At 51.0% G+C, this 26,084-nt stretch overlaps 1 protein-coding gene across 14 annotated transcripts in view; it reads left to right on the top strand.

Moving 5' to 3' along the window:
* The window catches only part of RBPMS (RNA binding protein, mRNA processing factor), a 176,349-nt gene extending 150,576 nt beyond the window's left edge, over positions 1-25,773 (top strand). For 5 of the 14 annotated variants that reach the window (XR_014137638.1, XR_014137636.1, XR_014137641.1 and 2 more), the window contains 4 exons: positions 10,099-10,232; positions 12,070-12,139; positions 19,276-19,379; positions 25,424-25,534. Coding sequence is in view for 6 of the 14 variants with exons in the window: in XM_081795631.1 (XP_081651757.1) it covers positions 10,099-10,232; positions 12,070-12,139; positions 25,424-25,429 (210 nt within the window). In the remaining 8 variants the exon portion in view is untranslated. Of the gene's footprint in view, positions 1-1,923; positions 2,151-10,098; positions 10,233-12,069; positions 12,140-19,275; positions 19,385-22,088; positions 22,166-25,423 lie in introns of those variants that run through there. The other 9 variants (XM_060653155.3, XM_060653156.2, XR_014137637.1 and 6 more) reach the window with 8 other exon arrangements.
* The last annotated feature ends 311 nt before the right edge of the window (positions 25,774-26,084 follow it).

Genomic DNA, 26,084 nt, shown 5'->3' with positions numbered 1-26,084 from the left:
AGATTTCATTTGTCTTAGCGCACGTGGAACTCTTTCTAAAAGCAGGAAAGCCTGGTTTCTGAAAAGCTTTGGCCTAGACAGACAGGTGGGGTTTTTTTGTTTTGTGTTTATTTACAAGGCTGGATGAAATACACAGCTTCCCAGAATACTCTTCCTTCTGACTTACAGCTCTTTCATGTTGTACAGAATTCACCGTGTTGTATAAAACACGCACGGGCGGTCCCCCAGCTGACATCCTCACAGGCCACGGGGTCAGGAGTGTTGGTGGCTGCCTATGCTCCCATTCTCTTCCAGCAGGGTTACCAGTGCTTTGTGCACATGCTGACGACCCAGCTGCCCAGGCCCGTACAAGCAGACTGCGGAGAGAGGACCCAGGCACCACCCGGTGTGGTGACCCTCGGTGTGGGAAGGGGAGGTAGCAAGCAGTACCAGTAGTGAGGGAAAAGTAGATGGTGGTGGTGAGAGCACCGGGCACAGAGCGTCACTTCTGGTAGCAGCAGTCCTAAGACTGATGACCCAGGTTCCATCCAGATCAGCTGTGCTCTCTGCTTCCCCTTCCCTTCCCTTCTCTTCCCTTCCTGCCATTGCTTCCACCTTTGTCTGTGTCAGTGCTTGGTCTCCTGGCAGGTAGCAGGGGAGCGAGAACGGATAAAACTTAAGCCAGTGGACACATCTTCTGCTGAGTCCTCGAAATGTTCGTAGTGGCCTCAGGGATAACTTTGTCGATGACTGGGAGCAACTCAAAGAGGCCCCTCTGTTTGTGGGCCCGCCCCCATCATCCATGGATAAGTCTTCGTTCCTCTTGCTAGAGTGCTTAAATACAGGTGGACAGTTGAGGCAAATGTTAATACTATGAAATGGTGCCAAGTTTGTGGAGTCATCTGAATATTGATGGCTTTGGTTAATCAGCAACAAAGCCTTTCACCGTTACCTTGGAAAGGCAAGAATTGACATTGGCCAGAAAGGACTGGGAATGGTAGTTTTGGGGCCCTAACATCTGGGTAACTTGCCCTTTATGTAACGGATGAAATCCAAAGTATATCTGGGGTTGTGGGAGAAGGAACTAAAGAGTCTTAAGAGATTAGAAAGCCCATGCCGTTGTGACAAAGGTTAGGGAGAGACAGTGCTAAGATTCAGTGACTCGACCATTTGACTAAACGGGATGTGTTGCCCATGGTGGCACCCTCCCCTGTGAGTTCTTCCTCGATCTCAAGATTTTCCCAACCTGGAATCCACTTGGCTCTGCCACATCGGTCCTAGAGTTGGTGGAACTCTCATCTGATATCAGTGAGATCCTTGTGCTCAACCCCACAACTTGTTTGGAGTCATTCCCAGTGACGCTTGGGTTCTGTATCCTAAAGGCTCGTGAACAGATGTGGTTATTTAAATTTCTTTGTCCAATATGAGAATCGTGGAATGAACTGGTAGGGGCTTTACCGATGAGCAGGTCTGGCCTGTTTTACAGTTGAGGAAACAGACTGGAGAAGATGGAGAGAGTTCTCCAGAGTTGCGAATGGCTCTGCCATGACTGGAGCCAGGTCACCTGACTCCCAGGCCTTGCTCTTTCCACGCCTCAGTGCTGGCTCACCAAAAGCTTAACTCTTTGATGCAATTTTGGAAAGGCCTCACTCCAGTGACTCCTTGGATCTTTCTTCTCTCAGTAGATGAGAAGCCTGTAAGAAGAGACTTGGAGGCAAAGACAAGGGAATCAGAACTTAACCTTCACCCAAAGGGTCTGAGGGAATTTTTATTAACTGGAGGTAGAGCAGTGGGGAAGACCAAATGGAGCAATGCCCTTAGTGGATGATTCTGGTTTTGTTTGGAGATCTTACTTGTATGTCTTTGGAGAAGCTTTTATATTATTTTGTTTTTCTTAGCAATGTTGTGCTCTGTTTTGAGACTTGGATTTTTTTTTTCTTCTAGTGTTTCTCTCCTGAGGCAAAGCCCAACACACCTGTCTTTTGTCCACTTCTCCAGCAAATTAGATTTGTCTCTGGGAATGTGTTTGTAACATACCAACCTACTGCAGACCAGCAGAGGGAGCTCCCATGTTGAATTTGCTTGTTAGCTACTTTTCCCCATTTTGCAAAAATTATTTCTTGGTAACATTTGAGAGATTTCAATAAAAATTTTAATCCGAGCAAAAATTATCTCACGTAGACTGCAGCGTTTTGTTTTCATGATGATGCGAGTTTGGAGCTAAGATGTTATCTCTGAGATGGTGGGAGAATTGGGCCGCCGTGGCACTGATCACACACTTCGTGGGAGAGGGCCTCAGAGCACCCAGGGAGACTTGGCCCAGAGTCAAGGGCTTGCTGCCGCAGCCAGTCTCTTCTTGGGTTCCCGAACCATCAAGAGCTGCGCATTGGAAGATTCTCTTTCTAGCATCTGTGGGTCGCCTCTACCTGGAGATCTTGCTTCAACGGGGATGGTGTGTTGGCTATCGGAAGCCTGTTTGAAGCAAATAGATGTGCTTTCCAGTCTGTCCGCCCTGATCCAGAGGAAGGAGGACCCAGGGGACAGAAAGTGTCATTGAAAACGAGTTGCGCCTTCTAGTTCTACTCCAGCTTCCATCTGTGGTCTGGTGCCTCCGGGTCTAAATTGAAGAGCTTATTTGACACCAAATCCCAGTTTTGAAGCATTATTGCATAAGGCAATGGGACTGTAAGCTGCAGTACTGCCTTATTCGTTGTAGAGATGATGCAGCCAACAAGTGATTTCTAAGATCATTAACATTTTTAGACATGATCACCCTGTCCTTGGTATTTGAAATGTATTAAATATATTATGTAAGTCACTGTGAACAGGAGGGGAGGTTTCATCCATGGCTTTTAGGAAAGTTAGACTCTCAAAAGAACATAGTGGTTCCTGTCACGTCATACTCACACATCTCCGCTTTATCAGTCTGGGTTCGGTTTTGCTTGTTAGCAATCATTGGGTCTTGTTGCTGACAGGGCAGAGAGGAAGCCAATAAAGTGCACTGTTCTCATTACATTCTAGAAACAATACCATTTACCCTTGACCAGAGCCACGTTGTTGGGCCAGAAACTTCTACAGGTAAGTAGGGCTGAGAGAGCAGGTCCCGGTTACCTGTTTCTCCTTCAGAGGCCTCATTCGCCCTAACGGCAGATCTTACAGGGCTTACGACTGGAACCCGTCACCTGCACGTAAACAAAAGGTTTTAACATCCCAACACAAACCTCCCAGGGTAAGACACGCCCCTAGGGAGGTGCCTTGCGACACATTGGAAATACTTTAAAGGTTAGACCCAAAATCAATGTGAAAATGGACCGTGGGAAAGTGACCCAGGCAAACGGAAGAAAGATCACGGGCGGAGACGGGAGCCAAGGATGGTGTGCGGGCACTAACTCCAGAGCTGCCCGCCCACCGCCGTATCCAGGCATTGACTCCGCAGCAACAGGCAGCTTCTGAGAACTGAATCTTGAAACTTTTTAATGAAGACAAATTTTGTTAGGCACCTCCTCTGTCACTGTGCCCTGTGGAGATGACACCAGGGCATCTGGTGTGGCATGGGGTATGATTTAAAATGCGTGGCCCATGAGAGAGGGAGCGTCTCGAGGGAGCTAGGAAGCCGGGCAGGTGTGAGTGTGCACTCCGGTGAGCACACGGCCCCAGCAGCATGGCGGCGGCGTGCCCTGCCCAGGCACGTGGCGGGACTCCCACAGGAAGGGCACTTTATTTTTCAGCCTCTGCCCTCCTGCTCAGAAGGCAGTAGCCAGTGCCGGAACGGTGGTTGGTCCTGTAGTGGGACTGGTGAGCAAAACCCATGGGAGGGCCTGCAGCACCGTACCCGGCTGGCCAACCTCCCAAAGGTAAGGGAAGAGTCGGGAGATTCGGGGCGTTTGCTTCTGTGCCTCCCGGATGGCACCAGCACTTCTCACCTGAGACCCTGGTCCCTCGAGGCCTGGCTTTCTCCAACAGCTACTGTCTTCCTGCAGTCCAGGGCTTGTGAGTGTCTGGGAGACCACAGCTTTGAAGGACTGCAGAGATTGCTTTTGGGGGCTGATCAGCCCAAGGCTTTAAATTGTTTGTAGACATCGATGAAACTATTAATCCTCTGACATTTCCCTTTCAACCTACAGCTCCACGAAGGCCACACTGTGAGGAGAAACTGCCCCTGGGTGCTCTGTCTCCTGAGTGTGCTAGCCTTGTCTGCTTCTTGATTTGGTTAGCTTTCTGGTCTAGGAGCACCTGGCTTAACTCCCCCCGGAGGCCAGGCTAGGGCAGGCAGGCTGGCCTGCTGTGAGCTCCGGGAATGCGTCTCCCACTTAGGAGCACAGAGCCCCCTTTCTTTGGCCAGCACTGCTTCTGGACTGTTTCTGGGCCTGGCCTTGGAAGGGTTGGAAGTGAAGGCTATGGAGCTTCATGGTCAGACACTGGCTCTGCCGTTTACGAGCTGCGTGACTTTGACTGAACAAGTTCCTTAACCTCTCTGGGCTTCAGTAAAGTAGGGCTAGTAATCCCTCATGTAGAACAAGAGTGCCTGGCACATGGGAAGGGCTTCATAAAGGTTAGTCTTTCAAGGAAATTTCAACAAGGAGAATGAATCCCAGGACTGGCTACTGGTGAAGCTGTGATAGTTCAAGCACGAAGGGCATCTAGCGCGTCTTGACAACACTTGATGCTGCAGAGTCCTCATGGCTTCAGCCAAACGGAAGGCCAGAGGTCGGAAAGAATAAACGAGACCTCGAGGGACAGCCACCAGAGTGACCACACCTGCCCTCCATCCGGCAGCGGAGTCCTGGAGCTTGTGTCAGCACCGGGAGGACTTGTCCCCATAGGAAGTCTCCCCCCGAAGCTGGGTCCGGACACGCCTGCTGGGAGAAAACCTCTCCCTGACAGGAAATAGATCAAGAGTGGGAAACAGCTGAACTCCCAGAGAGACCAAATGGTTCCTGTATGTGGCTTTACTCAGACCCGTTGTCCCTGAACTTTCCAGCTGTTGTCTTATCTTGCTTTCCTATCAGAGAAACTAGAGAAGAGAAAGACCCACAGCTCATCCTGCCCATTCCTCCCGGATTCTCTGGCTCATTCTTCCCACAGTCCATCCGGTAGGATTCTACCCAGCCTCATTTCCAGGTGGCAGACTTAGTTACCTCTCGTGCCTTGGCTGAACCATGGCCTGTTGCTGAACCCCCAGGGGATCCCACCCTGACCAAGCAGGTTCCCTCTCCTTCCTTACCTTTTCTGTCCATCTCATCCCCTCTGCTGTCTGGTATTTGGAGAACTCGGGAGCCCTCACCTCACCAAAGCAGTGAGAGACATAAACATCTGGCCTGTCCTCACCAGCCTCTTCAGAAGCAGGCCAAAGTCAGTTTGCCAGAGTTAATGGGGTAGATGTTCCTTTAGCCAGAGCTGTTGCTACTGAGACCCAAACCTCACCACACTGCAAGCAGCTGTTCAGAAACCTGAATCAGTCCCCTAGTGCTCTATGGCCCTGGCCATGGTTGTGGATCCCAACAAGAGTCCTCGAATTCACCATGGCTATGGTTGAGAGCGTGGCTCAAAGTGGGCCTCTTCTTGGCTAGGGGGCAGCAGGGTTACCTTCATTTGGTGCACTGTTTTACGGGTTTCTTACAAAGCATGTTTCATTTTGTCCTTTGTTAAGGCTCAGCTTTCTAGAGCCTGCGTCTTCTTCCCCAACCTCATCAGCAGTGAGAGCCCCTTCACAAATAATGTGGTCTGACCACCGCAGTACCATGGTGCAGAGGCTCCGACAGACAGGCTGATTTTAATGATAATTTCCACCCACTCTGCTAACTTTGGGATTTTAAGCAAGCTCATTTTAACCTCACTGAACCTCAGCTTCCTCATCTTTAAGTGGGAAGAATCAGTAAGTACCTACTTCATGGGGTCATTTTAAGGGAAAGAGTGAAATGCTTGGCATGGAGTTGTAATTATTAAGATAGCTCTTCTATTTCCTTCTTTTTGTCAGAACTTGATCTGCCATGGCCCAGAGGCTCCTGAGCCCTCCCTTTGTAGCATTAGAAGCAGTTAGGATATCGGGACTCAAGACGAGCACCCTAGCAAGAGAACCCTAAGGGCCCGGGCCTCGCTACCAGAGCAAGAATGGCAGCCTGTGGCTGTGGCACTGAGGGAGGCAGGGGCTGATTTTTGGCCTCCTTTCCTAGGAAAGGGCACCCATGTACCATCCAGAAGTACGGGAATTCTAACTGCTTTGGAAACAAAACCAGGGCTACGAAGAAACTTTGGAAATATAAAATGTAGCCTTCGTAAAAAGAAAGTGAACTTTTCCTTGAAGAAAACCAATTCTGACGGGGGATAAAAGAAAATCTACTCCAAATGGGATCATGTTTTATTCAGGATTTGTGCTGCCAGTGGGGGAAGGCCAGAACTCCGTGACAGGATGGGAAAGTGGGACACCCCAACTTCAAGCCTCATCCACTCTGCCATGAAGTACTTCTCGCTTCACCGGGCTCGGCTCCTGGGACCTCTAATGGCCCTCGATAGCAAACATAGTTAAAAATTAACAGACTGACAGAATTAAATATGGATGACAAGCAGCTGCTGTGGACTTAATCTGACACAGGATGTTACATGCTTGGGTGCCCTCGACCCGAGTGGCGTCTTGAGTGAACTTCTGGGATGTCTGAGCACATTTCACATGCCTCTTTGGAAGCAAGAACCTGGCTTGTGCTTAGGACAGACGGGGAAAGAGTCTAAAAGCTCAGGAGGGAAAATTATCTCTGAAGCCTTACGTTTAATTAAGCCCAGCCTTGACTGGTCTTAGCAGGAGGTCTAGACCTCGTCGCTGCCTGGGTCCAAGCCCCAGCAATGTCCCCCCATTCAGATGGGGAGATCTTACAGGGCTCTGGGCTGGGCTGGAGCATCGTGACCTTCTCCAGCCAGAGCTTATTTGCTCACTTCCTTTCTGGAGGTCAGGGTAGGTCAGACGGCCGACTTCACCTCTGGACCGATTCACCGTAGATGTTGACACTTTGCCTAGATAATGGCAACTTGTTCAGTGGCCCTAGGCAAGGAATATTAGATGCCAGACAAGTAGTAAAGAATGGTGAGTGCGTTTTTTGCCCTCTATGTCTGCTGAGAAAGAGGATGGGCTGGCAGTTTGGTGTGGGGGGAGGGCGGTGGGGTGGGGTGGAATGGGGGAAGGATGTTCCTTCAGAGTGATCCTCAGTGGGCCTCATTTCATGAAGCAGAAATTCCTGAAAAGTGTTTTTCCAATTTTGGTGAACACTTTATTAGGTATGGCAGGGGGCAGGAGTGCAGTTTTAAAGAACCCTATAATTCCATAAAAATGATCGGTTTTTTTGTATAGCAGATCAATCCAGTCTCTTTGATGGATTTGTAGTTTCTTGGACCACGCGTGCTTCTGGCTTGGCTGCCTCTCCTTAGCCTGGAAGCCTTCAGCACGGTGTGCTGTAGGATCTGACCTGCTTTATTTGGTGATGCTGCTCAGAGTGGATCCTTAGGCCTAGAGCGAGTGGGCCAAGGTTGGTTAGAACTAAAGAATGTGAGTGTCTGGCTGCAGTTGGTTCAGTGTGGGGAAAGCCCCAGCAGGGTAGACAGGGTCCATCTTGCAGACAGTGTAGAAACGTGAATTTCCATGCCTTCAGAAGGAGAGCCTGGCTCTGAATATACGGTGCTAGGGAAACCTGTATTCACATACAGCATCTCCATCAGGAAAGGTGAGAAAGTCTTCGCTGTGTCTTACAGACTAGGTTAGACATCCAGAACACCAGCTGGGCTGGTGGTCTTCCCGCTGTAATCAGCTGTGTTAAGAGCTAGAAACTTGGATGCCATATTGGCATGCCTCAGCTCCTTGATCCACCAAAAGTCACCACTGGAAGGGGCCTTCTCAGCACTCGCGGGTGCTACGTAATAAAAAGATTCTGTGGTCAGATAAATTTGGGAAACCCAGGGTTAAATCAAGTTTAATAAGTTTCTTCATTGTGGAACTTCTCAGAGTCTGTAATGTGCTTAATGTGTATCTCGAATCTGCCGAAGGGGCAGAGACTGCATTTCTCTCAAACTTACTTGACCACAGAGCATCTCTAGGCGGCCTGCTTCCAGCCACACTTTGGAAACCTCACTCAGGAACAGTGTGAGTCTCAACTTGGGTGTGCGCGTCATCATCTCCTGAAGGGCTTGGTACATGCAGGTGCTTTGGTTTCTCTCCTAGGGTTTCTGCATTTCTGACAAGTTCCCAGGTGATGCTGGTGGGCCAGGGACCACACTCAGAAACACTGGTCATAGACTTACCCCTTTCTTTCATGGAGAAGGAAACAGCTAAACCAATTTATTTGGAGTTTTTTATTTGGACCATTTACTAATGGTCACTACCTTTAATTGAGCCAGGCACCTTGGTAAGCACTGCTCACAACTGTTTCTAAAGGCAAGTGTGAGGATGGCAGTCAGTCACCAGAAGGAGGTAGTACAGTGCAAATAATTACACTGTGCTGTTTGCAAATCACTGCAGAAAGACTGGTCTGTAGAGACCAGTCCAGGTCCTCCTGTCCTTGGCAACATGATTGGAAATGGGAATTCTGTATGTGTTTTAATTGTCTGGGCCTTAGTTTCCTCATCTGTAAGTGGAAGAGGATAGAAATTACTCTTATGGATACTCACTACTTTTTCTAGCATTCCATTTTATTTTTGCTCTGAGTTATTTCTGTTTCTGGTGCTCTCCTCTCCTGTCCAACCTCTCAGTAGTCACAGGAGCTGGTGCCGTGCTGAGGTGTCAGAGACTTCAGTGTTATCCTTCGGGGGCACCGTGTTTCAGAAAAGCCTGCCTAAAGAAGAGTGATGGTAGAACCCCAAACAGTGCCCCCCGCCAATAGTAAATTCTAGTGGTAATCCCTTAGCTTTACTGGGTAATGAACTCGTGGTAATCGCTAAATTCTCGTGGAGAAGCATCCCAGGGTCTTGTTGCTTCTTGACTTACAGGTCATAATCTGATGGCGTGTTTAGCAGTTTCTGGCACAGAGTCAGTGTTAGTTTGGATCATATATGTCATTACAGGTTCTTACAGGGACTTGAGAAGCTGCTGGGATTGTAGGCAGGATTGTGAGTGGGCTGTGTGTGCACAAGCATGTGCGCACACGACAGGATCGTTGTCTTACGTGGAAGGTCAACTGCATAGACTCATTCCTGCTGAATTGCCCATGGAGAGGGAGTCCAGGGAACCACGAGTTTCCCCAGCATTTATGATGTACGAAAGCAGCCGCTAGGCGATGGGCAGGAGTGGCTACTAGTGATCTGGGGCCAAAAGCCACAGCAGAACAAGGAGCTCGAGTGGGTGTCCTCCCCACCCCCTGGAGGACAGCAGTGGTTAGCACAAAACAGCTTATTCACCTGGACCAGCTGCCTGCTGGGAACTCCATTTGCTCAGTTTGCTCCTGAACTTCCCTACCTGCCCTGCTGCCCAGGAATGTTGGGGAGAAACTCATCCTTGCCTGGTGGGGGGGGACGGGACGGGACACTGCCCTCTGCGGGCAAATGGGTGCCACTGCACCTCGGACCTGAAAGAGGGGCAGGCTTGGATGTCTGTGGAGTAAGTAGTGCAGTGAGAAGGGCCCACCTTGTTGGCAAGGGCAGTGGTGTCCAAGCCATGGTGCACGAGAGTCATGAATTTCAGGGCCTCTGCTGACTCCATCACCACCACATCCTCCCTGAGAATCAGCCAATGGACTGAGCTGAGCTGAGTACCGTCTATCCTGGACCCCACAGCCCAGAGTCCGCCTGCTTATCACCCTGGAGTACTTGGGGGTTCTAGGCCAGGCTGACTGCGGTGCTCACGTGCGAGGCTTGTGTGGGTGGAGAAGGCCCAGCATGCGTGACAGGTTAGCTGAAGCTGGGTGGGTGTGTGGGAGATGAAGGGCTTCCTTCTTGCAGTCACTGTCACCAACAGTCATGCCATCCACTGCGCCCCCACCCCCTGGTCAGACCTCCCTCTTCCTGTGTCTCTGAAACACCAACATGTCTTGGCCTCATGGGGCTCAGAGCCCCAGCCCCACACCCAGGCAGCACCAGTCGCCACCACTGTGCTCCCTCCGGCTCCAGCGTGCACAGACCCATCCCCTCCCGCTGTGTGTTTAGGTTCCCAGCCCCCCACCTGCCCCGGGGCTGTGTCCCAGTCCTGTCCTTTACCACCTGTCTCAGGAAGGCAGCTCCAACTCTGCCCTTTGCTTAGTGAGCAAGTGGATTCAGATGCACAAAGCCATAAGCCATGGGTAGGTATGAAATTTGTCTTTATCTTTCTGTCTTCCTTTCCTCCCTTCTGCCTTTTCCCCTGCACCCCTATACTCCTCCCTCCCCCTTCCTTCCCGTCCTTCCGCACTTCCCTTCTTTATTTCTCTCTCCTTTATCCTCCATGTGCTCCTAAATTCCTAAAGTGACCTCTTTTTTAGCGTACCTGCGTGCAAAGAGTTTCTGGTCCCTTCTCTTAATTGTTACTGAGTGTTGGACAACCCTGGCCCTGCCTTAATGAGCTTTAGTGCCTGCTGGTGCCTCCCAGGGAACACAGCTTTGCCCCCTCACAGTGAGGGCGGGGGGGCCCTCTGGAGCTGGTAACCTGATTTCTGGGAATGTCTGATACAGTCCCTCAGGAGATCCCTTGAATGATTCCTGGTATGGGCAGAAGCTCAAAATGCATCTGTGGTCCTTTTAGGTTCCCATTTCCTGAATAAGTGAGGCCAGATGCTGCTGCCCCAGGTTGGGATGGAGTCTCCCGGTATGGCCCTTCGCCCTGACTCAGAACCAGAGAGGAGAGAGCCACCCTGTGAAGAGGTCCTGGGGTAGAAGGAAACGCTAAGGACTTGCGCATGTGTGCCAGGACAGAAGGCCAGGGATCCTGTGTCAGCTTTGTCTGGGGCCCACTCCTGCACAGCCCAGCCTTTAGAGTCAAGTTATGAGAGCTAGTGGAGCCTGAACCCAGATCCTGACCCCACTGGGTTCTGTGCACATGGGGATGTCCTTCAGAATACCCAGATATCAGTTGATTTATCCACCTCCCCCAGAATGCTGCTTTATTGTTTATGCTTTGGAGATGTAAGATGCCATGTGAAAAGAGGGTTCTCCGGCAAAGTCTGTTTTATTAAACCATTGAAGTAGGTTTGTCAGGGCGAAGTTCCTTCCAGCATTGCATTCTACTCTAGAAACATGGGCCAGACCCAGGTCATAGATCCATCTTTCGCCTCCTGTCACACTGGGAGGGAGCCACCCAGCCCTCCTGAGTATCTCTTTGGTGTGATTTGTTCTCTCCTCCAGGACAGAGGAGCCATGGTGAATGGGCTTTTTTTGCCTCTGTCCAAAGACTTAGGTGCAAAACGGACGTTGCCAACAGATGGATATCTGTTAAAGCAAAAGTGCACTTGCCCTTCTGTTTGTTTCTTCACGTTTTCCTCAGCATAAGACCGGGAACATTCTGCTAAGTGGACAGAGCGTCACTTGATCCGTTTGTTTTGTTGCTGGCCTTCCACTTTCTAAACCTAATGGAAGAGAAAGGGCTACAGGTCCTTCTCAGCAGAGTGAGCAGAGGGCATGGGGTACCAGGTACCCCACAGTACCGAGAGGCCAGAAACCCTTTTCTAAAAGAACCAGGAGCAGAATCTCAAAAATGTCTTGGCCAGACAACTGGCATGGATGGGTCGTGAACCACCCCTTCCTTGTCAAAGCAGGTAGATGTTTCCACACCCTGCCTAGAAAACCATTAGGCAGCCTGCCTCCTAGCCCAGGCCTTGCTGAGTGAGTGCAGAAACGGACTCACTGGCCAGACTTTAGCCCAGCAGTGGGAGCATGGGAGCTGCTGGACCCGGCGTGCTCCAGAGCTGGATCCTCGCTGAGAGCTCGGCCCCTGTGTTCATCAGGGGATGTGGAAGGTTTCTCAGGGCCCTGTTCTGATACTTTTCAGCCCCCGGGGGGGGGGGGGGGGTCCTGCCCACTGGTAAATGTAAAAGGGCACCATCTTTGAACAGTGAAGGGGTGGCCATCCGACAGGATGCCCTGTGAGGAACGAGAATGTCCACTGGGAGCCCCGGTTCACTGCCTTCTCCCCACATGTCTTTCCAGATGCGCTGGCTCCCTCCCTCCGAGGCTACTTCTCAGGGCTGGAAGTCCCGTCAGTTCTGCTGAATACTATGTAAGTACTTGGCTTGAGTAACAGCCCGTCAGGCGCCTAAACGCACCCCGTACAAAGCAGACGCTGCCCTGTGCCCACAGCCGCCTCACTACCTGCGCTGCCCGCCGGCTGCCCGCCATCCTCCCGCCATCCGTAAACTCGCGGACCTCCTCTGTGGTGCCGCGTCTCTCTGGGAGATTTCTCCTGGGATCGAGGGAGAGGGACAGGTGGTACTCTAGCTTAAGACACCGAGGCCTGGCCTTCCACTTCATAAATCAGCAGCCGGTGCTAGTGTTCCCGTCAGGTGTCCGCACGTCTGGCTAGGACACACCTGCTGCTGGCATTGAACAGCCACCTTCGTCCGGTTACAGGCGCGCCTCATCCCCCCGTGCATGTAGTACTGTGTCGTGGGAGTCTTAGCGATTTATCAGAATTACCTTTCCCTGCATGCATGCACAGTAGAACTTTGAGTAAGTTCTAATCTTTCTGTAATACCTAATCTTTTGACTGAAGGCCAACAGTGTGCTGTTTCCAGTAGGCTTTCCTTAAAGTTTCTTATCCTGAAGGAAGCACTATGCTAAAATGGCATCTTTGTGCCATTTTATTTTAGGCCTTTTCCGAGAACCACCAAATGAGGGGTTTCTTTTTTTTTTTTTTTTTTAAGATTTTAAGTAAACCGTATGCTCAACATAGGGCTCAAGCTCACAACCCCTAGGTCAAGAGTTGCATGCTCCACTGACTGAGGCAGCCAGGCGCCCCCAAATAAATTCTTTTCCTGTAAACATATCATTTGTATAAGATTCCAGATGCCTTCTTTAATTCAGTATCTTGACTGAATTTCGGTTAAATACAAAGCACCATTATTCTGAACTCTAATATGGTGTGTACATTTGGGGAGTCTGCCTTAAATTGAGGAAAGTCTATGTAATGTTACAGTTCTATGGTCTACGGTTCTCTTAGTTTATATCATATCTTCACAAAACAGAAGAAAAACTTTCACGAAACTTTTCATGAACTAGACCTTCAGCCATTTAGAAATGCTTAAGAGTTCTTGTAAAATTATGTACATACCTCTACCTAATGCAGGGTCAGCACAGAGCCCGACCTGGGGCTTGAACTCTAAGAAATAGATGATGAAGGGTGCCTGGCTGCCTCAGTCGATTAAGTATCCAACTCTTGGTTTCAGCTCAGGTCATGATCTCACAGTTTTATGGGTTTGAGCTCTGCATCGGGCTCTGCTCTGACAGTATGGAGCCTGCTTGGGATTCTGTCTTCCTCTCTCTTTGCTCCTCCCCCACTCACATTCTGTGTCTCAAGATAAACTTAAAAAAAAAAAAAAAAAAGAAAGAAAGAAACTGTCAGATTATGACCTGAGCCAAAATCAAGAGTCAGATGCTTAACCAACTGAGCCACCCAGCCACCCCTAGATTCCTTTTCTAAAACTACTTATATTTGTCCCTTATTCTGAAATTATGGTCCGTTATCTGTTTTATATGAAATGGTAATGTTAGTGAATGGCAATTATATTTTAAATGTAGTTTCTTAGAAAAAAGTCAGCAGTCCATTTAAAAATTTAAAAAAGAATTTAAACGTGTTACTGTTTTTTGAAATCTAAAAACTTAGTGTTTAGGGAAGACTTTTCCTGAAAAAACCATTTTTAAGCTTTGAGGTGTATTCTAGGGTCCATTACATCCAGGACTTCCCGAGTCCGTGTTCCACATCCGTATACCCATAATTAATTTTTTAAATGGCGTGTCCCCAGCACTTGCTTCTTCACTTAGAAAAGCCTCAGTCATTTCATCATGAGGGACCTTCCCTCCATTCCCAGGATGATGCTGGTACAGCGCTGTCATGTGGCTCCAGAAGGCACTGCTTGTGTGCACCTCTGTGTCCCACGACTGTGCTCCTCTCTCAGTTTTCAGAGGCTGGTAGGTGTCCACCTGGAGGTGGCGTGGGTTAGGTAACCGGAGATTCTGAAGCTCACAAAAGAGTTGATGCGTTGAAATAGGTCTGGCATTCAGTGTAAGTGGCTGGTTGAAGAAGTTGTGGAAACTGGAAGAGAGGTGGGCAGGACGGAACCTCGAGGCTCACCAAGATGTAGAAGGTCAGCAGAGGATGAGCAGCTCATCGAGAATGAAGTGACCAGAGTTGCAGAGGAGGGCTGGAGCCCGGAAGTTTGGCAGCAGGGAGCTGCTCGGTGAGCAGTATCGAATGGTGTAGGAGAGTTGAGTAAGAGAGGAGAATATCCTTGAATTTGGCGGTTTCAGTTGGCAAAGTATAGTGGTGGCATTTGGCCTGAGGAAGGATTTTTTTAAGCATTTATATAGGCCAAGGGAAGAACGATCATTAAACAGTTGCATGGTTCCAGCCAATAAGATCTGCACTTTGTTTATACCCACCCACCAAGTTCCAGATCATCCTTCCCCACAGACCTATCTTACCAGAGATCTAGAGGCAGCAGTGGCTGCTGAAGAAGGGCGAGCTAGCAGTTTCCCCCTTCAGATGTGTGGCTGGTGAAACTGTCGGGTCTGTGTGCAGATGGGACGTCTCCTGTGGATGCATCGTTTGTTCTGAGCTAAACTTGGGCCACGGGCCTGACTCCTTCCTCGGGGTCTAGAGGGAGCAGAGGAGAGGTATTAGCAAAGAGGATGGATAATTGTACTCATTACCACCACGCTTGGGGGTCAGGACTCCACTCTCCCATCCTGCCTGAAGTTAGACCAGTTCAGGGTGGATCCATTACTCAGGTTCCTTCTAGTCTCTTGGATCAAGTCCTTTCCAAGACAGCTAATAATCCAGGCCATGTAATTTTAGGGAAATGTAAATTAGAATTGAAAACCATGGTTCTGATGAAATAATAAACGTTTTAGTATAAAATGAATCTTTCAAAAAGGCCAAATGTGGGATAGGTGCCACCAGAGGCACCACTAGGCCACGTGGCCTTCCTCCGTTCATCAGAGGAGACTTCCTTCGTCTGTGGAGAGATGGCACCCGAATAGAAAACTAGAGCAGGAGTGACGTCTGGTGTCAGATAGGACGACCAGTAAGCAGACTCAGATGGCCGTCACGTCCAATGTGTGGAGCACTGGGATGCCGCACTTCCAGGTCCTCAACAGTCAGGGCCTGTTTCGTAGGGGCCCCCCAGGGAGTTTTCATTTACTCACTTTGACCTATTTCTAAAGGGAAATCAGTGACTAGACGAGAAAAGTAAGCAAGCTTTATTTATTTATGTTATAAATAAGCATATATTATGTGTCTGCTATGTACTAAATATAAAAACGTAAACAAGGCCTGTGCCCCTAAGGAACTCGAGTTCTAACGGCTGGGCGTCATGGATACACGTTTTAAAGAGAGTTAGCACTCAGGCTGCTCCAGGATGAACCTGTTAGGAAGGTCCCAGAGGCACGTGTGGGTGTGCGTGTGTTTACTGTCATTGGTGGCATAAATAAGGCCATCAGAGGTGTAAGTGTAATTGGTGTTTTGGTTTGTTCATCATCTTGCTTGATGGTGTTTAGTCTGGCTACAAGCTATGTCTGCACAGCACTAGAGTTCTGCTAATGGTCCAGCCATGAAGTGGACAACCCCAGATTATGTGCTAATCATTGAAAATGATCCATTTTCCAGATATGTTGAGAACAGGAAAGCATGGGCAAGTTTTTTTTTATTTTTGAGAGAGAAAGAGTGGGGGAGGGACAGAGAGAGAGGGAGACACAGAATCCGAAGCAGGCTCTAGGCTCTGAGCTGTGGGCACAGAGCCCGATGCAGGGCTCGAACCCACGAACAGTGAGATCATGACCTGAGCTGAAGTCGGACGCCCAATCGACTGAGCCACCCAGGCGCCCCTGTTTATTTTAAAATTTGGGTTGTTTTTTTTTTTAGTAATCTCTACACAAAACGTGGGGCTCGAGCTCACAACCCTGAGATCAAGAGTCGCATGCTCTTCTGACTGAGCCAGCCAGGCACCCCCAGCATGAGCAGGTTTTTAGTAACTTTTTACGGAGAATGCAAGTTACACAGCTTTTCTTGTTGGGTATCCAAATATAGTTAAATAATAATAATAATAATAATAATAATAATAATAATAATAAATTAGGAGCTGGGGTGGATATGGGAGGGTGCTCTTTAAGAACTCCTATAATTTCCCTGGCCATGGACCAAGACCATAGCACAGAAATTATAAGCACATGTAGTTAGTTACAGCACCAACAAAGGAGCGAAGGACATGGCAAGAAATAAGACTGGAATGTAAAGCTGTGTGTATGTATTCCTTATGTTTTGTTTTGGGAGGAATGGGCTAGTTTGTCTCTGGCCATGAGCACAAGGGTCTTGGGGATGCTGCCATTGTCCAGGGAGCCCCAGGCACTGGAGGTCACGACAGAGCTTGGAACTCAGCACTGTGGCTCCTGCAGGGACCCCTGCCTTCTCCCTAGAAGAGTCCCAGGTGCCATGCTTTCTGCCACAGCACACGTGCCCAGGAACCAGGGCGGTGCTTGTGCCTGAGTTGCCTCTCCCCTTCCTCCTGTTAACTGCATCTCCTGTCTCACTTAAATTCATTAATGCAGTAACTTATCCAGTGAACATCTGCAGCAAGCAAGGTAGTATTCTGGCTGCTGAGGTTACAGGAGCAACGAAAGCAGACAAAATCCTTGCCTGCATGGAGCTCGCTTTCTGTAACAGGGCCAAGATGGCTGATACGCTACAATTAAACATAAGTCGTCAGGCGGTAAGAAGTGCTAAGGGGAAAACAAGCCAAGCGAGGGAGGAAGGTAAATGTTATGGGCCGGCAGGCGCCGTATGTCACAGGAGAGCAGAGGGGCCAGGGTCAGCCTGGCACTTAGCATTCAAGCGGAGACCCAGAGCTTCCCCAGAGCTATGTGGGTGCCCTTTTCAGAACAGACTCACTTAACTCAAGTTTAGAGAAGAATTTAACTTCTCCAGTCTTGTTGCCTTCCCCTTTGCCAAGCCACCCAGGCCTGTGCCTCAGCAGGCTTACGCTGGAGCAGAGAATATGCCCAGGCAGCTTGCAGTTTAGCCCTGGGTGCCGATTTGCTTTCCCTGAGCGGCGTCTCCGTTTTCCCAGTGAGGAGCCACGTGCCCTGGTTCTGATTTCCTGAGCCCGGGGTCTGGTAGGTTCCTGCGTGAGTTGTAAAGGCAGGGCCGGGCCTGAAATCCTGTACCAGGTCCGGGACTGTGTGCGGGGCACTCCTTCCAGCCACTGCCATGCATTCGAAAGTGCCCTAAGCTACGGCACCACAGACATCTGCTAGCCTCAGAAGCACCCACTGAGCTCATCTACGAAGCACCCCTGTCAGGAAGTGTGGCCAAAGCTGTGATCTCCCTGCTTTTGCCCGTTACCTATTTTCTGTGAGTTTGGCGGGGAGAGCTTCAACACCCCTGAGCACGTGCTTCGGGAGAATTGCCTGACGGTCCCTGGGAGAAGTCAAAAGAGGGCAGCTGTGTCTGAAGACCAGGATATAGGGTCCCGGTGCCTTCACAGAAAAGGTCAGGGCCACCTACGAGGGCCTTGCCCCACCCCCCACCCAACCTTCCCTCCTTCTCGGCTGGAAGGGGAAGTTCAGAAGGCCTGCGTGTTCACTGTAAAGTTGAAAATGAATACAATTTGGACTTGCCTCTGGTGTTTTATGCTTTGGGGCGCCCTCTCACGGGGTCCCTGTAGAACAGACAGGCGCGTGCACTGTCCCTGCCCATGGCGGATGGGGGAGCTGGCGCGGCAACAGGTGCTGCTGTGGTGCTGCCCTGTGCTGCCAGACCCTGGGGGGATGTGGCTGGCGGTGGGACCTCCTGAAAGTGCAGTGCTGGTCTGGCCTTCCTGGGAGGCACCCGAGGCGCCCTCCCTCGAAAGTTCTTGGCGCGTGCGGATCAGGTGGAGGACGTGCGGTGCGCTGATGGGTTTTGTTTGCAAAGACGCATATTTATTTTCCTGTCCTCAAGTGACCCAACCTTTCCTAGGAAACTGGAATTTCATTTACTTCTCTTTTAATGTTTTTAAAGTGAAATTCTGGGGAAAACTTTCTTTTTTCCTTAGTTCTGTGAAGAGAGCTGTCCTGGGAAGGCAGGCTTTCCATCAGCCTCACTTGTGATCCCAGAGGACAGTTCAGCCCCGGTCCAGTCTCCATCCGAACCCCGGTGGGGTGTGGGGGAGCTGCATCCCGTGCCGGCAAACCAGTGAGACCATAAGGGGAACCTGAGGTTTGCAGCAGCACCCTGTGCGCCCCCGTTCACGAAGCGCTGCGTGTCTGAATCGGCCCCTCTGCGGGAAGGAGAGTAGCACCGCCCGGGGCCCGACATTCAGGCCTGTTACGGGGAACACAGCCTCTGGCGTCCTTGTGCCGGGAGTCAGCTTCCTGCATCGGCCCTGGAATTCTCGTGAAAACCAGCTGGCTCAGAGGCAGTCATGCCTGCAGAAGAATATTAAGAATTTATGATTTGCTGGATCTCAGCACCTTCGTATTTCAAAATTCTCAAACCCTAGGGAATGGGATATAGTCACAAATGTTTCGTTTTAGTTTGTGTTTTCCAGAAGGTGCTTAGAGCAAAATCGAGCTCATTGGTGCATGTGACCGCACAGGATCCTCCTGGAGAATTGCTTTTATGGCCTTGGGCTGACCAAAGTTGTGGTCTGAGGCAGCTCCTGGAGTTGTTTGGGTTTGGGGCGCTTCCTTTCTTTGCGGGCTGGGGGAGGGCCTTCAGGTCCTGAGCCCTCTCCCCGATGGGGCTTCTGAGCGGTCCCGGGGACCCGGGTCTCGGGACTGTGTGTGCAGCTTTGCTCTGCCCCACCACATGGTGGACACGCTCGTGCCCTTGAGTGAGCGTGTGAAGACCACGTCCCCCATGGCACGCTTCTCTCCAGGTGCCCTTCCCCCTGGGAGCCACACTCAACTGCCAGAGTCCTTCCCCTCTGACCACGTCCTGAGACTTCGAGCCAAGAGCTTCCGTGCCGCTGGCGTAAGGCCGTTCTCACGTGGTACCTGTTCCCAGCTCCGCATCAGAGGCCTTTGGTCCCTTTGGCATTGGCTCTCTGCTCTTTGCCCTCAGAACAGGCTGGCCGTCAGGCCTCAGGGAACCCGAAGAGTGGGCCGGCCCCGGGCTGGAGGTCACTGCACCCTGTGAATGGCTGATCTCTTCCCCCATCGCAGGTTCCAGGTGTGTGATGGTGGCTGCGATCTGTCTTGTGGGTGTTAATGCCATCTTCAGCGGTGGCGACCGTACTCGAGCTGTTCTACGAAACTGGAGCGTGCCGGTGAGTTCCACGGTCAGAGGCCGAGCAGGTCCTCTGGGGAAGTGGCATGTCCCGGGCAGGGTGCCGGACCAGGGTGGGAGGTAGTCCCAGGCCCTGGGTGACGGGGCCCAGCGGTCTGGGTGTTCCCACCCCCAGATGGTTCTGATGGGTGCTCTGGGCGGAGACATGCTGGTGGGGAGCGCCGGGGTCAGGGCTTTGCTCTCCATTAGCTCCTCCAGCCCCAGCCTGCGTAGGGAAGGGCACCCCGGGAGAGCAGGCTCTCGCAGCACCTCACCCTTCCCTCGTGGGGCCGATGCCTGGCAAGGCTGTCCACACCGCCTTGGCCCACAGCCTGTGGAAGGAGCTTTTCCACCTGAGGGGGTTTACAGATCAACGACACTTTGCCCTTCGAGCCCTTAAACCGTTTTTGGAAATTAACCATTTTGGTGAGACTCTTTTTTAGATGTAGTATGTATATATTCCTTCTGACTTATGAATCCACTTATATTGAACATAATGCAACCCTTTCCCGATGACTCAGACATTCTTGTGACCCTCTTTGGAACGAAGTGATTGCCCTTGGGCACAACTGAGGTAGGATTCTTACTGAATTCCTCCCGACTCTGGACTTTCCTTCTGGGTGATGAGGGTGATTTTGGTGATTTGGTGATCTGTTCATCTCTTCAGTTGATATCAGCTGTTCCTCCTTAATTCGTCAGCTTCTAGCAGCATGTGTTGTCTTAAAACAATAACGTAGCGTTCCCAGAGGTGACCGGCCTGCCGGGTGCGACACGAGGGGCTTCTAGTCTCTCTGGAAAACTTGGCCTTGAACAACAGCCATGCCAAGGGCAGGCCAACGGCGGTATGTCTCGGCCCAAATAAGGCAGCAAATTTCATCCCTAAAAGGGGCCTGTCAAGAAAAGATGAGTCAGAAAGAGGGCAAGATTCCTGCTAAGGACAGAGAATCAAGCAGATCAAGCCAAGGAGGTCGTTAGCACATTTTTGGGACTTAGGTAATTTCTTGCTCAGAATAGCGCCCGTCCATTGGCAGACACACCTCGGGTGCCAGGTTTCGGATCCTACCTCCTCCTGCCTGGACAGGAACCCAGCAACCTGTACTTGGGGTCTTTTCCCCCCACTGATGGGTTTCTCCCACTGACCAAACTTACAACAGGTAAACGTTTTCCATGTCATGTAGGGTGGCTAATATTTATCCCACTAATTCCAGAGCTTTCTAACACATTAGATTCTCCTTTTGCCATGGTTCTTTTAATAGCCACGCCCATGCTGTTCTTACCGATATTATCACCTGGTAAAACTTTCTTAAAAGTCAAGTTTTGTTGGGGTCTTTTCTCCCTCTGCTCTGGCAAACTTTAAGGACCCATACAATTTTTTGGAAGCAAGTTAGAATGATTTTTTTTTAAATGCAATAAATTGACCCAAACATCAGCAATTCAGGGCAAATGCGGATCAGCCCCATCAGGAAGCGGCAGCTGGAGCACAGGGTGACTTCATTTAGACAGCGGAAGGGCCTGGTGACCCAGAGCAGACAAGAGGTGGGGGTGACCCAGAGCAGACAAGAGGTGGGGGTGGATCCGGGACTCGGGAAGGAGCCGAGTTGGGTTGCGGGCTGCTGGCCAGCATGGGCTAGACAGGGTGCAAGGTGTCATCGGCACTAGCCATGTTCACCTTGGGGCTTGCCAGTTCTGGGGCCGTCTGTGGAAGATCGAGTTTGGAGGAGGCCTGACATTAGCACTGCTTCTGGCCTGCCCTCATGAGCCCTCGGAGGGCCTGGACCGTGAGGAGGCTGGAGCCTTCTCTGGCTAAGTGTGGAGCTGGAACCCACACGGGGAAGCAGCTTACTGGCCCATGCTTTGTGCTGGTTTCTGGGGCTGACGGGTGCACATGGGGAGAGGTGGCTGGGGGTGTGTATATAGAATGTGGGGGAGGAGTTTCCAACTCCAGAAGACTGTTCTGGAGACTCGAGACTATGAGCCTTTTTAAATGTTAGTAGCTAGGCTTTTTATTACAAATTAATATTGGTAATTGATTTTTTTAGGCCAACAGGTATAAAATGAAAACTGTGTCCCATGTTCATTGGGAGTTGGGTTGGGGGGGATATTCCTTACCTGACTTTGGGGAGAAATGAATACATGCTGGAGAGACTCTTGGGGAAGAATCACCAGTAAATAGGTCAAGTGCATGTAGAAGGATGGGGGAAACAGTCTCACTGTCGGGAGAAAGAGCTTCAGTTGAGTCCGGGAGGAGCAGCCACGGCCAGGGCTGGCGTCGCTCCTGAGCTGCCGGCAAGTGCCTTGGCCCCAAACCCAGCAGCAACCCCTGCACCGAGGGCCACAGGCCGACCTTTTTGATTGAGGACAACTGACACGAAATGTTTCCGAATTGTAGAATATTCTTTCAGAGAGCAGCATTCTCCGTGCTCTTCAATGGAGACTGTTGTGCCTGACCCCAGACTAGATTGTCTACGTGCATTTTCCTCCCTGTGTGTCCTGTCACGTGCGCGGCGTGGTTCAGCCCCCACCCCTTCAGGAAAGGCTCTGTGGGGAGAGGCTGCCCTGCAAACGGAGCCTGACCCCCCCCCCCCCCAGCCCCCACCCCTCCGTGGTGCGCTGTGTTCCCGGATGTCTCTGTGTTCTGTTTAAAATGTCCTTGTTAATACATTCCAAGGTTTGAACTCCGTTCTTAGCTAAACCCCTTCCTTGTTTACAGGGACTGAAATAGCCACATTCTGACCTTCTGTTCAGTCTGGGAACATCTATGGCAATGTGGACGCATTCTTTTCCCATGTGAGAATTACATCTACACGGCACAGTTATGGAAAAGCTCGGGAAACTATCAGCTCTCCTCCCCTCTCTTCTCTCTTCCCTCCTCCCTTCCATGGGTTTTCACCTCAAAGCCTTGCTAATCAGCCAAAATTACCCAGCCCCACACACCTTGCTTCCTGCGCAGGAGGAAGGGGACAGAGTGATGGGAGGTCAGGGTGGGCTGCTTATTGTCTGGGGAAGCCAGAAGCACCCTCCCACCCCCTCCGCCCCCCAAACTGCTTCCTGGGGCAGCCCCCCGTCAGGGCCAGAGCTGCCCCATGCAGGTGCTGAGGGTGCTTCTCAGGCACCCCAGGCACAGGCTTCTCAGAGGGGGGTGTGATCAAGTCTTAGGGTCACATGCCATTTATTACCCATCGTTCTTGTCTCCTTTGCTGCCCCAGAGTGCAAGTGTCGGAAGTTTTGCTACACGCAGGTAATGATGTCTGGGGTGGAGAAACAAGGACATAGTCTTAGGAAAATTATCCTTCAGGAGGCCAAACCAATGGCCTGGACAGGGAGGACTCCTCGTGAGGACGCCGAGGAGAAAGGCCTGCAGGCTGAAGTGCCCAGGGAAGGCCAGAGAGGTGGCACTCCCTCCGAGTTCTGAGAGGAGTTTGTGAGGACAGAAGAAGGGGGATGTAAGCATATGTCCCACAGGTTCTTGTCAAAAGTGGGTTCTGACCAAGCTTTGAGGGCAAGAGTCAAGTTAGAAACACATACCGGGAGAGGCAAACCCAAGACGGTGATGGTGGTGTCGGGAATTAGCAGTCGTCCGTGTCACCAGGGGCCGGGTGGAGGGACAGTGACACAAGTGGTGGGGGCGGGAGCTGGAGCTGTGTTATGGTGAGTCTGGGTTCAGAGGTGATGCCTTTGAGGTCACCGCAGCAATGTCCAAGGCACAGCTGACAGCGATGGGGACAATTGTCTGGGAACTGGCTGTGGAACCAGAAAGGCCAGCAGTAGCAACGTGCACTTACCCAAGGATGGTTGTTGAGCAGAGAAGGCAGACCCGCTGGGCCCCTGCCTAGGGCTGGTGGACACCGTGGGCACCTGTTCCAGCCTAAGCCCGCGGGCAGGTGTGCACACACATGGAACATGGCCTGTGCTCCTCTGCCTGTCCGTTCAGTCCTTCCTCTCTGTCCCTGAAGGCAGTGTGGCAGCTTGGGTTTCAGCAAAGTCTCAGTAATGATTCAAGACCGCCCCCTCCCTTTTTTTTTTGCCGTGTCCCCACGTGGGGTCTGGGCTGCCTTCCCAAGATGGCGCTCTGCGAGCCCCACATGCAGGCCCCACAGGTTCCCAGCATCCAGGGGCTGCCAAGCGCCGTCCCCTGTGAATTGTTCCAAAGTAGGAACAGCCATAGGGTGACTGCTGTTCCTAAGAAACGGCTTCCTGGAATCAACAGACAGCTCGGACTGCTGGCCCATGATCAAGTTTGGGATGACGTGGAACTTGTCATTCCAGACCTGACAAGCCGCGGGAGAGCAGGGGAGAGAGCATCTCGTGTCCACTTCCTCGAAGCATGTTTCCGTTTCTGTGGCCGCCCAGACCCGGGGACACAAGGGGGCACTGCCTCCTCCCAGTCTGGTGGGGAGGCTCCTTCAGTGTAGTTCAAGGGCAGCAGGTCAGGCATTTGAGGGACTGTGAGGTCACGGGGTCATTGGGAAGGTCAGCTGCTCCAGCCCCAGAGATCATGCTTGGCGCCATGGCCCCTGCCACCTGCCCGGGGCTGCTCTGTGCCGCACACGCCTGGAGTGTGGGACCCTGGTGCCCCAGCCGGGTTCAAGTCAGGGTGTGGCAATGGGATGTAGCTCTCAAGAGCGGCCCCTGCCAAGTGTCACAGGTCTTGTGACGTGTACCTAAGATGGGGTGTGCACAGTCCCGGCCCACTCTGCTTTCTCCATCACCGACCATCTGCCGAGTGACCGGTGATCCCCCTGCCTGTGCTGGGCCCCTGGGGGAGGCAGAACGGTCAAAGTGAGATTTCCAGAAGGAGTCTATCTCCTGTGCTCCTGCCATTTCAGAGAGCTGTGCTGAGAAGATGAGGCAAGGGTGGAGGGTCATGGAGGTCAAGCCTTGCAGAGCTTGACCTGGGAGCATCTCCAACCCCAGGGCTGTCTGGCTGGGCCTGTGAAAAGCACAGTTAACTGATGTACTGGCACCAACTGAATAGTGGCAGCGGGCTCGAGAGACTGGTGAGTGTCACCCGCATATTACAGTTGAGGCTCCGAGTGTCCAGATCCGTGATCCATAGGTCTGTGGTAATTATGCTGGATCTTCTGACTTGCGGCCCATTGCTTCTGCCGTCATCTACAAACCAGGCCGTGCCAGGGTTTGCCGGGTCGCAGTGCACGTGCAGCCAGCACTGGGCGGGTCTGGTCTGCATAGGAGTATTAGCTCGTCCGGTTAGTGATGTTTGTTCACAGAATGCTTCTCACTTCAGGATTTACTGCTAAATACACATCCTCTTACATCAGTTTAACTTCAGAAAGTTAGATGGGTGGTTACTAATAATGCCATTTTCTTTATAGCTTCCTCCCCCCCACACACAGAAGCATTTCCCTGTTCAAAATTCTAGTGTATGCAGAGCTACTTCTGCATAGACCTTTGTGTGCCTTTGTATTTATTTTTGAGAGAGAGAAAATTCCACGCAGGCTCCTCAGTGTCAGCATGGAGCCTGACACAGGGCTCGAACTCACAAACTGAGATCATGACCTGAGCTGAAGCTGGATGCTTAACTGACTGAACCACCCAGGTGCCCCTTTACGTACCTTTTCCACAACCATAAATTTAGGAGTCTTGACGTGTTGGTAGAATGGCGAGAAAATGGAGTTGGACAGAGTTAGAGGTTCTGCAGTCTTCACCTAGGTGAAGCAAACACAGGACCGCGATGGGACTCAGCAAAGTCTCAGTGATGATCCAAGACTGCCCCCTCCCCCCACCTTTTTTTTTTTTTTTGCCACAAAGCAAACCACATGTGAGCATTTCCTTGCAAGTGCAGGGGAAGAAGGTCTTGAAAGTTTTCTGGTAAGAGATAAATACGTTGCCCGTGTATCTAAGGTGAGAAGGTCGCTGCTCTCGTGAGGGATCTTTGGAGGGTCAGGAAATCTGTGCACACAGGCTGCTGCAGAGACGCCCCCACGAATGTCCCGGGGGTCTCTGCCCTGAGTACTCTCCCCTGCGCGGTCCCACAAGCTTGGAGGAGGGCGAGGTCTCCCCTCACATGTGTTCTTTCTGTTTCAGGCTTGAACAAACCTTGCCCAGTTTTGAGCCCTTCAAGACTTTGCCACAGCCTCTATCACACATCTGTTTTTCTCGAAGAAAAAAATATAATAAAAATGTTTTACTCTTTTACACTGTATAATTTTAAGAAATAGTGTGTTATTTGTGAATGCATGGTCTGACCTTTCTGTACAGTTTGGAGATATTTTCAAACGAAACATAAAAGATGTCAATAAAACCAAGAGAGTGAGTATTTTTATACTAAACATTTTAAGTATGAGAGGACGGGTGATCATACACTGGGTTGGATCAGTTTTTTGTGCTTGACTTTTGAATGCTTGTTATTAAAAATATCTATTTTTTTCTTCCAAGCCGCATGTTTGAGGCATGTTTTTAAACGTTACAAAATTTCCGGAATCGTATTGTGAATGTATAGCCATCTGCTTGCCTGGCTCGAGTCCAGGGGACGTTAGGACCGTGGTGTGAGGGACAGAGCTGCATCCTGCAGCCCTAGGCGAAACTCCCCCATTGTAGTAGGACCCTTCCCCAGGACGGTCAGAAGCGTCCAGGAGCTTCTACATGATGGCATGCCGACTGCTGGACAAAGAGACCTGGCTTTGGTCCGCACTCCTGATCCGAGCGGGCCATCAGCCCCAGCAGCTCCGGAGGAGCCCACGCAAAC

The sequence above is a fragment of the Panthera onca genome, chromosome B1 (assembly GCF_046562875.1).
Source record: "Panthera onca isolate mPanOnc1 chromosome B1, mPanOnc1 haplotype 2, whole genome shotgun sequence".
Classification (NCBI taxonomy): domain Eukaryota; kingdom Metazoa; phylum Chordata; class Mammalia; order Carnivora; family Felidae; genus Panthera; species Panthera onca.
This window is presented reverse-complemented; position numbering and strand designations above follow the sequence as displayed.